Source organism: Rhea americana, unplaced genomic scaffold (genome assembly GCF_003343005.1).
Source record: "Rhea americana isolate MKP2758 unplaced genomic scaffold, rheAme1 scaffold_25, whole genome shotgun sequence".
In the NCBI taxonomy this organism is placed as follows: Eukaryota; Metazoa; Chordata; class Aves; order Rheiformes; family Rheidae; genus Rhea; species Rhea americana.
Window position 1 is genome coordinate 2,542,516 of NW_028186368.1, and position 12,364 is coordinate 2,554,879.

A 12,364-nucleotide genomic window follows, 5' to 3' on the forward strand; every position below is an offset into this window, starting at 1 on the left:
GGCCCGGCGCGGCCGCTGGGGGAGACCCGCCGGCCTCCTCCTCACCGGGGTGGGGGTTGAGGGGGCAGAGCGTCTGCCCAGGGGTATTTAGTGACCCCTCGGCTTTCAGGGCTTCGTTCAGCTCTAATGATTAAAATTTAACTGCGTTCAGTGTAGACGATTTTGTGCGTGTGGCCGTCGGGCAGCTGCCGGAGCGTGCCGCGGAAATGGCCGGGCCCGCTGCCGGCGAGGGCCGGCCGGGACGGGCGGCGGGGGTGGGGGGGAAGGTGGCCTCGCGGCTGGAAACCAGGCCGCTTCCAGTTGTGTCAGGCCGGGGAGGCAAAACCTACAGCTTCCCCAAATCAGCAGGGATTTTTGGAAAATCCAGGCCTTAATCTAGGCTAGTGCAGAGTGCCGAAGAACAAGTGTCTGTAGATGCTTATGTAGCTGTAAAATGGTTTATCTCGCGGGGTTCTGAAAGCTAACTTGGTACACAAGGGGTGCTGGATAAGTTTGTTTAAACTCATTTGAGTCTTCCTCCCCCTTCCACAAAGGACTCTGCATTCGGCTCCAATCCAGGAATTATTTAAAGAGCTCACCTCACTTCTAAATCAAAATATATGCAGCTATCGCAGGTGGAATGATCTAATTATTTACTTTTATAGCTCGGTGAAAGGCTGAAGTGTGCAACTCCTCTAACAATAGAGCTCTAGTCTCCATGTATATATTGGAGAAAGGGAGTGGGTGAAGTTAGCTAATCTTCTGTTTTTTTTTTCTTATTTATCTGTACTTTGTAAACATACTTATCTGTAGTTGAAGGACTACAACCAGAGAGACTGTTCATTGCAGACAGAAACTACATTTTAGGTGCTTCTGGAGCTCAGGTTTTGTGATTTCACTTGAACATCTGGATTTGGGGCTCATCTGTCTTTTGGAAAGAATTCATATTGATATTTTATGCTTCTTTGGGGCTTTTTTTTTTCTGAGAGTATTTCAGCTGCACTGGTTCCACCATCCAAAGAATGGTGATATTAGCAACTCACCTGGGAACAAGGTGCTTCTTTTTTCATTCTTTATTTTTTTAGCTCTGAATGCTGCTCTGAAATTCCAGGTACCCTTCATTTTGATGTGGAGTATTCCCTGATGAATAGAGTTTGCTTGTGTGTGTATGTCTTTTTTAAAGTATTATCTCTCATAAATTCAGGTGTTGGATTACCATGGGTGTAAAATAAGTGATCCATACTGCTGGCTTGAAGACCCTGACAGCGAACAGACAAAGGTAAACTTTCTTTGTATGAGAATGGCTGTTTTGACATAGATCTATTTTATAGGTTTGATGTATGGATATTCCTTTTTGGAGTATGTACCAATAGTTTTATAAAACTTACCATTGTAAACATAGGTGTAATGTAGTACAGTCTGATATCTTACAGCACCAACAAACAGAACAATGCTTTTATCTTATACCTGTGCATTAATGTGGAGGAAAGAGTGAAACAGTTCAGAAAGATATAACCTAGAACAGAAATTGGAAAACTGAGGTCTGATTTRTCTTGCACTCATTTTTTGAAGATGATTGAAATATTCAAGGTGGCATTGTTGCACTGAAGGAAAACATGATTTTGGAACACTAACTACTGTCCTAAGTAAAATCTAAAATTGCCCTAATAAGATACGTAGGAAAGTGGCTTGCTTTCTTTGTACAACTGTACATATTTTTTTTCCCCCTCCTCTTTTTCTTCCTCAAAGTAAGCATTACTGGTGGGATTTATTACAGATTACAGATGTGGTGTTTGCAACCGGCAGTCCAGTATAACTAGACTCTACTGCTGAAGCTCATTCTTCGTGTTGCTTTAAGAGAGATTCCTGAAAAATAAGAAAACATGACTGTGAACAAGTTCCTCTGATATTCATGGCACACAGAGTTGTAAGGGTGATGGAAGGCAAAAGGAAGGTGACAGCAGGGGTAGGAAAGTTTCCCCTAGAATGGCTATTAACTYTGTGACAACTGTAATTCCAGATCTAAAACACTGAATTCTGTCCAGTGTGTGTGATTGTGTTAAAACAAAGATGAAGAGCAGAATCTTAAAAAAGGCCGGGTAGCTTTCTATCAGTGAGATTTCTTGTAGGTTTTCCCTTGGATAATATGTTTTGATGGGCTAGAGGGTGATTGAAATGAATTCACTTTAAGTGTAAGATAAAATATGTGTTATCAGGATCACATTGCCTACTTACAAATCCTTTGGCATTTACAGAGACTTATCTGGATTAAACAGGTTCATTTGGGTTCAGTTTTTAGTGAAATATTCTGCCATGGGGTTAACATGGAAAACAAGACATGTAGTAAGTTTGAAGTGGTTAGATTTTAAGGACTCCAGAATCAAAAATAAATGGTACATGTAGAATAGTTTTGTTTTGTTCCAAATTCAGAAGGGTRTATATGTGGGGAGGTATGGGTATTTCTTCATTGTATGGAGGCCTTACAGATACCCATAAAAATGGTTTACAGGATCCCATGGGAGAGATGAAATGAAAAAAAAAAATACCAGGACATGACCTTTGGTGTCCCAAATAAAGTATGTTCAGTACTTTAACCTCATACTGGGAAAGCTGAGGGAGAGAGAACCTCATTCTTCAGAGGTCATAGTTTATGTGTAGGAAGCAAAACAAGAAATGGAGAATTTTAACATCTTTCTAAAAATGCAGCAGCCCAGACACAAGGTGTCACATTGTTGGAAAGAAAATACTGTTAAATCTCGCTTGCCTATGCTACAGAGAGCACACAGCTCAGCAGAATTTTGCAACGCTGTAGTAGTGATGCAAAAAGTAGATAATTACAGTATGTGTAAATACTTGAGCACATGATCTTTTTTCCAAAGTTTCAGTAGTTACTGAACAAAGGGAATTAAAGTATTCTGATGTCCTACCTCTTTCCAAGAATAGATGGCACTTTTTGACTGTTTTTTCTAAGTTCCTCTTGTCTGCTTTATCATTCGCTGTACTGTGCTCTGGAGCAGCAGCTGCTGACAGCTGTTCTTTTTCTTGATAGCTTTTCGTAATAGTTTGATCTCCAGGTTCTTGAGCTGTTTTGTAGGACTTCTGCAGAATAGCCATTCTGYTTTTACCAGATTGAACAACAATCAGGCACTGGTATACAGGTGCTTGAATGACTGTGCGTGCCTCAGAGAACGTTTGGCATGTGCTTTGTCTTCAGATCACTTACTTTGACATCTATGTCCTTACCTATTTTTCCTCCAAGTTGTTCTATCTTTTTGTACACTCCTTAACATCCCAAGCCTTCATCTGTTTTGGGAAAGGTCACAATGCCGTATGTACATCCTTCATCAATAGGCTACCTTTAATTTTCTAAATATTAAGTACAGAACTAGAACAATTCCTCTGAAATTAATGCTCATCTGCAGTGAAGGAGCAGAGTTCAGCTCCTCTTTACAACATGCTGGTTTGATCTGTGTATATGTGACTGTAAGTTCTAAAAAATCAGGTTTATGGTAAGAGTGAAGACTAAACTTATTTATGAAGTTAGCAAACTTTTATTGCACGCAAGTAGTCAAATATTTGGTGTGTACAGTCGAGAAGAGAGACAAATATATTAGAATTCTACTTTTTTTAGGACTAGCAGAAATATTCGTGTGAAGTATTGATGTGATCATAAAAAATAAAAGGATAGGCCTCACTTTGTTTCTTTGTTAATGTGATGTTTCTTTGTGAAAACATCAACTTTAGTATTTCCTGAAGACTGAAGAAAGGAGCACAGGCAAGTGAGATTAGTTTTAATTCTGGAATTTGCATGGTAGTTTGACCTCTTGTCTGCTGCACAAGTTAGTAGGACTGAGACTGATAGAAATTATCCAGCAGCTGTAAAGACTCATAGTCATTTTTTCCTGGGGCTAGTTCAAATGATTTTGTGGGCTCTAATAGAGAATTAGCAACTTACAACAAATGAACATAAGAATGGGATTTTTTTTTGTGATAGGCTTTAAGTGAATGTTTCTGTCTTGAGATAAATATACGGATGCTATTGTATCTTATCCACTGTAGTTTGCAGGTTTCCATGAAGACAGGTCGTTCTGTTCTATTTCTCTGCCATCCCTTCCCATTTTGCACTGTCTGAATGTTTTTGTATGAGTCTTGCCTGGGTCTTGCATAGCCATCCTGCAGTCACAGGGTGAGATTATGAGGCTGAAGGCTTTGGTAGGTTAGTTTTCTGTTGGAACAGAATATGGATCTACTACAGGAGCAGGGGGGAGAACATAGTTCGAGAATGAGATTTTTCCTTTTGTAGTGGCACACCACCTACTTTTAATTAGGCAAGAATTCAGATAGCTCTAGAAATTTTTCAGACAGATCACTATGATTTTTTTCTATACGTGATGTATAGCTGCTCTAGAAAGGAGGTTATCAAAATCTGTAGCCAGAAGCAGAAAGGTAAGCAGGATTGTTTCTTGGTGTATATGCATATTGAAGCTGATAAAGCCACATCCTCAGTGTCTTGTAGAGCAGCTGTTGTTCAAGAAATACCTACTTTCATGTTCATGGTCTACATGCTTATTATATTTCTTTTCTTCTTCTTGTGTGTTTAGTGGAAGTAGTTATACACAGTTCCAAGCGCACAAAAATTCGTTCTCCCAGATACATAAACAGAAACCGAACTCCTGGTCGGATGAAAGAGTTCATACCTCACTTCAGAGAAAGGAAGTGGAGAAACTGGGTTCATACTCTAGTAGTGTTTGGAGGTATACATTGACTGTTAAGACAGGCTGAGGAAGCTTACTTGGCATAGTTGAAATGTTAGGCCACAGTGGTAAATGTTTCCTGTGGCCACACATAGGCCAGAACTGCAAAACTGGTCTTTTGTTAGTGTCTTGTGTTTGACCTCGCTAGGCTTTTCTGTTTTGTTTTTACACTTTGTGGAAAATGAGCACTATTTTAGTTTACAGCAGAGTCTGTTGCTGCTGTAAGTTTGTCAATCATATACAATACCTTATTACACTAAAAAAATGTGGAGGAAGAAATGCATAATTTATTTCAGATGTAAGTGTGCAAGGGACAAAAGAGATCGTGCAGGAAACAAAGCTGAATTGTAGCGTTATGAACAGGGGTATATTTGGATTAAAAGTAGAACTGCAACTCCCAAAATTCTAATTAAATGAATTTGTGATTAAAATTTACCTGTGTTTCATTCACAGATGTTTTGATAGTTTTCCAGTTGCACTTTGAATTTTGCTTTAGTATAAAGCGCTAAAGCGGTGCTAAAGTAAATGCCAAAAGGCAAGCTGCCAGAAATCTTATTTTTTATATTGTAATGATTAACACAAGATCAGCTGTGTTGTAAGAATTATGTTGAACTACCTTTCAGTGGAAAGATATATAGAGATCTAGGGGTAACTATTAAACTGTAAATTCTTTACAGATTAATAATGAAGACTGGTGATTCTTTAAAAATAATTTCTATCGTAAGGCTCCTTCTAGGACTTTATGCTGTGAGTGCATCTGATGGTTTTCTTCTTGGGTGAAAATTATCATATTGAGAGAATAGCATAGTTACAATCCGTCGGCTCTCTAGATGCTGGTATGCGTAGTTAATAGTTTTTGTGGGGGCTGTTTTTTTAGATGAAACTTGGATATAGATTTTTTTTAACTAACAGCTGACCTGGTGAAGAGGTGGCCAAACATCTCAACCTTGAGTAGAACATCTCTGCTCTTACTATAGCATGTGGAAATTCTCTTGCATTTCAGAATTACCCTTTTTTCTGAAAGTTTATTTTTATGAAACATACGTACACATATACCTTACTTTGATCCTTCCGTCCTTTCTTCTGCTAACAAATTCTGTGTTGATGCAAGGCAGACGATATTTTGTCAGCTGTAGATTTCTACAGGTAAAATACAAATCTGTAGGCTCATGAGGATGTGTAGAAGGTAGAACTATCTAAACTAATCTGTTTAGTTCAGTGTGATTGATGGATTATTTTCTGTGAGTTTGGACTGTCAACATCTGTTCCTGTACTTTACCTAGAGCAGTATTTCAATTATGTATTGCTTTTTGAACATGAGCACAACCTTCTGCTCAAAAGTGTAAGAAATGTGTGTTTCCAAACTGAACTGAATTCTCTGTCCCCGGAACACTCCAAAACCTGAAAGTCCTAGCTCCTATTTTGAGTAGTGTGGCGTTGCCTTTTGTGAATAGTCTTGTAATCTGTGATGCATGCTAGATGGAAACAGGGAAATTACATTAACTTCCCATAAAAGCAAAATTACTAATGATTCAATTGTGAGTGCAGCAGTTAATATATAAGGATACTGTTGTGCAATGAACACTTGGAGGAAGCGGAAAGCAGACATGGTAAAAGTGTGACTGTGCACTCTGAAGAATGCACGGTTCCCTTTCAGCAGTGTTACTGTTTTGGTCGCATTATTGATGAGTAAAAGGTGTGTGCCAGTTTCTATCTACTAAATACAGTTGAAAAGCACCTTTGCCCGTCCAAAAAAAAAGTTGCTATCTCCTGTATGATGTTTTATATGTGTTTTTATAAAGCATCTTTCCTCTGAGAATGTCACAGCACTTTGAATAGTTAGTCTGTATAGCGTGTACTGTCTAAATTTTCACATATTTGCTCTTTGAAATTCATAAGTCTCCATTTGGAGAAGACAAATTCAATTATTTGTAATTCTTGGGAAGACACGATCACTTCGTTTATCACCTAATGGACATCTCCATTGGTCACAGTGGTACTAGGTAAAGGCTGCATCCTTTTCTGACTGGAGTAATGTTTTACTTACCACTGGGATGTGCTGTGCTGCCGTGCTGCATGTTAAAGCTGTCTATGCCAGTGTGATTCTTAAAGTGAGAACACGAAAGTGAGAACACTGGCTTCCCTTGGCAATGTGTTCACCTCTTGCCTTCTCTTTTCTTTCAGAGAATTATTTCCAGACTTGATTCACTCTGATGCGTCGAGTCTAACTCTGAGTAAAGTTCCAGATATTATCACAGTTAGCCTTCAGTATCTTTTGCTTTTCAGTCACAGAGTTGATTTCTTGTGTCATCCTTGAATGGTGACTTACACGTAACCAGCACACACGTTATTAAATTAATGTTTCAGCACTTGRGAAAGTGTTCTTGAAGCATTAGTGGTTCTGCACTTAAGTATTCAAAGCTTGTGGGTTTCTCTATGCTTTGTTAGACATGAACAAATGCATCTCAGGTGGAAATGGACCATAATTTTTGCACTGTCCTCTTTACCTTTCAACGTGACAAGTCTCTGAAAGTAAAGCTTGAAACGTAATACAGCTCTTGTCCATATATTTCTGTGTCAGCAAGGCAAATGGTGGAGACAGAGCAACTGTCCATTGCTTTCCCTCATGTAGTCACTTCTGTCTGTGTGAAATGTCTGTATAATGCTACTGGAAGAGAATTTTGCATTGTAGTCTTCCCCTTACTTGAAGAACTGATAAATGCATAAACGTTGATTTAAAAAGTGGTACGTGTCTGTGAGGCAGTCTGTTTTGTTTATATAGCAGCTTGCTTTATTGAACAATTGTAAAGCACTGAAGGGTGAAACAGAAGATGAGGAATGTGGTCAGGACTGGTAGGAACAACCCCTTCTTTAAAGGGAGCTGGGGAATGAAGTTGTGTAAGAGATCAGAGCTGGATTTCAGGCTGGAGGCCTTGCTGCCTTTTTGTGACATCTGTTTGAGTTCTGAGAGTGATACTGCAGCTGTCATTACTAAGTCTGGCTGTGAGTTACAGCCCCATACTRTGTGTCCTATCCTTCCTACTCCGTATTAGAAACAGCAAAACAGCTTGTCTTAACAGCTGTGGTTCACAGCCTGTTATCTTAAGATGCTCAAGTATTAATTTAATGTTTATGCATAGTACTGTAAATAGAAACGGTGAAGAATCAACGTAGTACAGTTTTTCCATCCATGCCGTGGGAATGGTAGCCTCTTACGAACAGCTGGAATGGTAATGATTTTGGCCATTTTACTTAAGTTTTTGTGCCAAAGAGGCAGAGTGATTTTAAGAACCCTAACACCTTTAAGCTGTCTTCACAGAGGTTAGATATTCTTGTCTTTTGTAACTGAAAATCAACCTGTGGAAGGGAGAACATGCATCTTCTCTACTGGCAAAGCCCAGTACTTTGACCTTTCCAAGAAATAATACCTGTAACTTATCCTTTGTCTTGTGTGAATAGGATGAACAGATGGTGTGTGTGAAATTTGGTGTCATCTTCCAGCCTTTCACAGCTACTGAAGTGATAGTCTTTTTGTGGGCAAAATTGACTCCCTTTCTGTTCTTTATCCTCTTTCTAGTTTATTCACCACAGAGTATTGGAGCACAGTTTGTGATGTAAGTGGAGTAGGTAATTTAGTAAGCTAGCTTTATATATGCCATTTATGCAAATATAAGGAAAGTTTTTGAAAGCAAGAGCTTTGGGCATTTTTTTGATGGGGAATGGCAATCTTATTTACCTTTGGCTTGACTGATTACCTCCGTGTGTGCCCTAGAAAAGAAATTATTCAAGATAAGATGAGATTACAGTCTCATTACAGTATTTGAGTTATAATGAAGGTAAGTGATTGAGACTCTTCTGGTGTGACGTTATGCAACTCCCATGGTGGAGGAGAGATGTCTGTGATGCACTGCATCAGAAAAGTGTGTCCTATACGAAGTATGTGTTTCAGCTTAAGTTCATATTTTTTTTGGGGGGGGGGGGCTGTTTTCTTTCAGGCATTTGTGGAGGCTCAGAACAAGCTTACAGTACCTTTCCTTGAGCAATGTCCTGTCAGAGGATTATTCAAAGAACGAATGACAGAACTCTATGACTATCCAAAGTACAGTTGCCACTTCAAGAAAGGAAAAAGGTATGTGAAGAGTGTCTTAGTAGATAGTGATTAATTTGAAGCAACTCAAAAGTAACCAGTAGTTACTATATTTACATTTATTCTTATTACTGGAAAGCAGAAAAAGTCACTATTTAAGCCGATGTTAATGTCAGATTGTGTAGTGTAGAGCACAAGGTGCTGGACTGGCTCTAAGTCTCAGGCACGTGTTCTTGTGCCCGTATCTTTATTCCTTTTTTATGAGGAGACTAATGAAGGTTGATTAAACTTAAATAACCATGTGGAATTTTTGTTTGAAGAGCTGCTTTCAGGGTTTGTCATTGTCAGTATAATTAAAGACACCTCAACCTGAAAACAGCACAGGTCTATCAGGCACATTTTGCTTCTCCGAATGTTTACTAAAATACTGCTTTTTGATTGGGCTTGTTTTGAGTAACTGTTAGGACTTGTATTTAGCCGTAGCCTAGGAAAAGAAATGGGAATTCCTTTTTGAAAAACTACATCTGTATCTGCAGTGGATAAAGGAGAAAAATAATGAGGAATTAAGCCAGCTGATTGCCCTTCTGTATTCCAACACTTAGCCTACTTGTATTGGAAGCCTGTTTTAATTCTGTGGCCAGGTAAAGAGGTTTCTGGGGCATTGCTGAGGTCTAGAGAGTGCAGCTGCTGCTCAGTTTTCTTTAATGTCTTTCAGAAACACTCTGGTAATCTTTTAGAGAGAGAGAGAGTAAAGGGATAAAACCTCTGATTAACTTATTAACATCAAAATACTTCTAGCAGTTTAAAGAGAAAAACAAAACTACAAGCCTTTCTTAGTCATGGGAAACACAAATAGCCTTTTTCACTATTTTCTGTTCATTTTGTCTTTGAGTGAGTAACCACATATGCCAGGTGTGTTTTCACTGTTATCCACGGGAAAGAGCAAGAGATCTTAATCCCTTATTGCCTTAAGACTTCTGTACTGATCTTGAGAGATCTGCTGCTCTTACCTGTCCTGTACTGTGAGGATAGCCTGGATAGCATAGTCTGTACTATGCGTAAAAAGTATACGGGAGGGGAGTGACCCCAAGCTAGTGTTGATTTGAGTTGCCACTTACATGGCGCAGCGTATCAATATATAGAGGTTAAGTCCCAAAATCAGTTTGTGTTGCTATTGTACCTACTGTTGTAGAACAGTGCTGCATCCAGAGTAGTAAGCCTTGCTGAGAGAATTGGGCAAAGCTGATTAGTTTAGATGCAATACAAGCGCAGATGTAGCTGTGCTGAACCTGATTCTGGAGCAGGCTTGGTCACTAATGGCTTTGGGTTCTCTGAGCCTCTCTCCCCGTGCAGTGCATACATGTCTGGATGTGGATACCATTAGTGTTGGTAAGACCTGATATTGCAGAAGTGCTTATGACAGTGATGAATATAGTCTCYAGTAGAGATAGAAAGTCTTAATTTGATGAAGATGTTCTTCCTGGAGGACAGTCAGCTATTCGAAGAGCTTAATGTGCTTTAATTTATACTACATAACTTTGAGTTTAAGAGATGTCTCTTTAATTTTCCTAAGAATTTCTTTCTGACCAGCCCTATTTCTTGGCATGGGCTGAACTTAAATTGCAATGATTTAAAAAGCTTACCAAAACCCTCTGTATTATGCTGTTTGAGGAGACCAGGAAGGCTCTACGAAGTTAAGTAATGCTTTGTAAGGGTGAGGGGGGAACTGTTCTGTTGGAAGAACCTATAAGCTTCTCATGATATTTCAGAGTTCTCAAATTGAAATACTCAAATTTTCTGATGAAGAATAGTAGCCAAATGACAATATCTGAAGAGCTTTTCTGAGGAATTTCCAGAAAGGAAAAATGCCCACTTCCTGTGCTTGTATCCAAGTGTTGGACGTTCTTAGTGAATGTGTGAACTTTGTTTAGACTTGGAAGTTGACTGTTACCCCATAACTTTCATCCTCCCCCACCAGGTGAAGCTACTATTTGATTTGTTTTATGAAGTCATGAATAAAATTGTGTAATACAGCTCAAAAGTCCTATGAAGAAAGGAGTGTAATGCCTGTGAATTACATAGTATATAATTATAGATTTCTTTACCACCTGTCTGTAACATCTTCTAATATGAACATCATCACTTACAAGAGAACTTTGCAATTCTCTATTCTTGCAACTGTCTCAAAACACTTAAGGTCCTATGAACCTTGGGAAATACTGATGAGACTATTTCAGATCTCTCATTTAAACATCTTTCTACCTCCAGATACAGATGAAAGCAGGTACATGAATGACAACATTTAAAATGTAGGAGTTAGTAACCTGTACCAATACTTACAAAACTCACGCAACCTTATTTTTTCTTTTTTATAACAGTTACATGGAGTTTATAGAATTTTTTTATAGAAGTTTAGAAGTTTTTAGCGCTTTGTTTGAAACGCGTTGTGGCAAATTCAGATTTTATTTTTAGAAGATGTTTTGGATGCATCCTACAATCTCCCCTATACAATTCATATCTCATTCAGATAAGGCTCCTCATCGTCAGAGGCTTTGAAATTACTGTCTGGACTTCCTCTGTGCTAAGGGGAAGAGGGAGGCACCTTCGGAGAGTGATCAGCTCCCTGACAGCCATAGGGGAGGCCATGATTATTACTCTGCTGTGGAACTTGTTTCCTTTCCATATTTATCTGTCTTTTATTGTTTTTTTGACAATCTCGCACAAATTTTTCTTGCTTGTCTAACTGAAAATCAGATTCTTCTTACTTATTTTGCTCTCCTCTGTTCTTTTAGGTATTTTCACTTTTACAATACAGGACTGCAGAACCAGCGAGTATTATATGTACAAGACTCCTTGGATGCTGATGCCAAAGTTTTTCTTGATCCAAATAAGCTTTCTGATGATGGCACTGTAGCTTTACGAGGTTGGTGAGAAAGAAGTTGCTACTCAACAAGCCTGGGTCTTCAGCAGAAGTTGAGAATGGTTTGCAACTCTTTATCTGTAAAGTATGGTTAGAGTGGCTTGTTTACATCAAAATGGTCACAATAACCACAAGTGGATTTGAAGAAAACCTTTAAACTTAAATTGCATTCACAGTTATCTTGGTTCAGTTTTTTGAGGTCTTTTTTCTTTGTAATTCACAATTTTTCACAGTGATGGAACAGAATTCCACTGAAACATGGACTAATTTTGAGGCTACTCATAGCTAGGAAAAAGGGTTTATGGATTGATATTGACMATTCACTTGAAATTCTAACATATATGAATCAGTTTGCATTTTTAATACAAACCAGCAAATTGAGATAAGAGACTGTGAAGGAACATAGCGTTAACTTGTCAAAATGACTTGTGTTCACTACGGCTTTAACTTATGTGAGTTGTCCACTTCCCTGCTCCTTACTAGCTTGTTGCGGAAGCAGGACTCTTGACCTAAAAGTCCTTGATGTCTCTACAAGGCCAGTTAGTAAAAGCTGTAAAAATATTAGGATTAGTGGATGCTGCTTTAAGTATGATCTAGTTGAAAAGAATCAGTATGGCTTTTTTT

At 38.6% G+C, this 12,364-nt stretch overlaps 1 protein-coding gene across 1 annotated transcript in view; it reads left to right on the top strand.

The window, feature by feature from the left end:
* Positions 1–12,364, top strand: part of PREP (prolyl endopeptidase) — a 176,135-nt gene that overhangs the window by 64,618 nt on the left and 99,153 nt on the right. Inside the window, exons 3-5 of the mRNA XM_085306966.1 lie at positions 1,184–1,258; positions 8,729–8,862; positions 11,613–11,743. Coding sequence (XP_085163092.1) covers positions 1,184–1,258; positions 8,729–8,862; positions 11,613–11,743 — 340 coding nt within the window. The remainder of the gene's footprint in view (positions 1–1,183; positions 1,259–8,728; positions 8,863–11,612; positions 11,744–12,364) is intronic.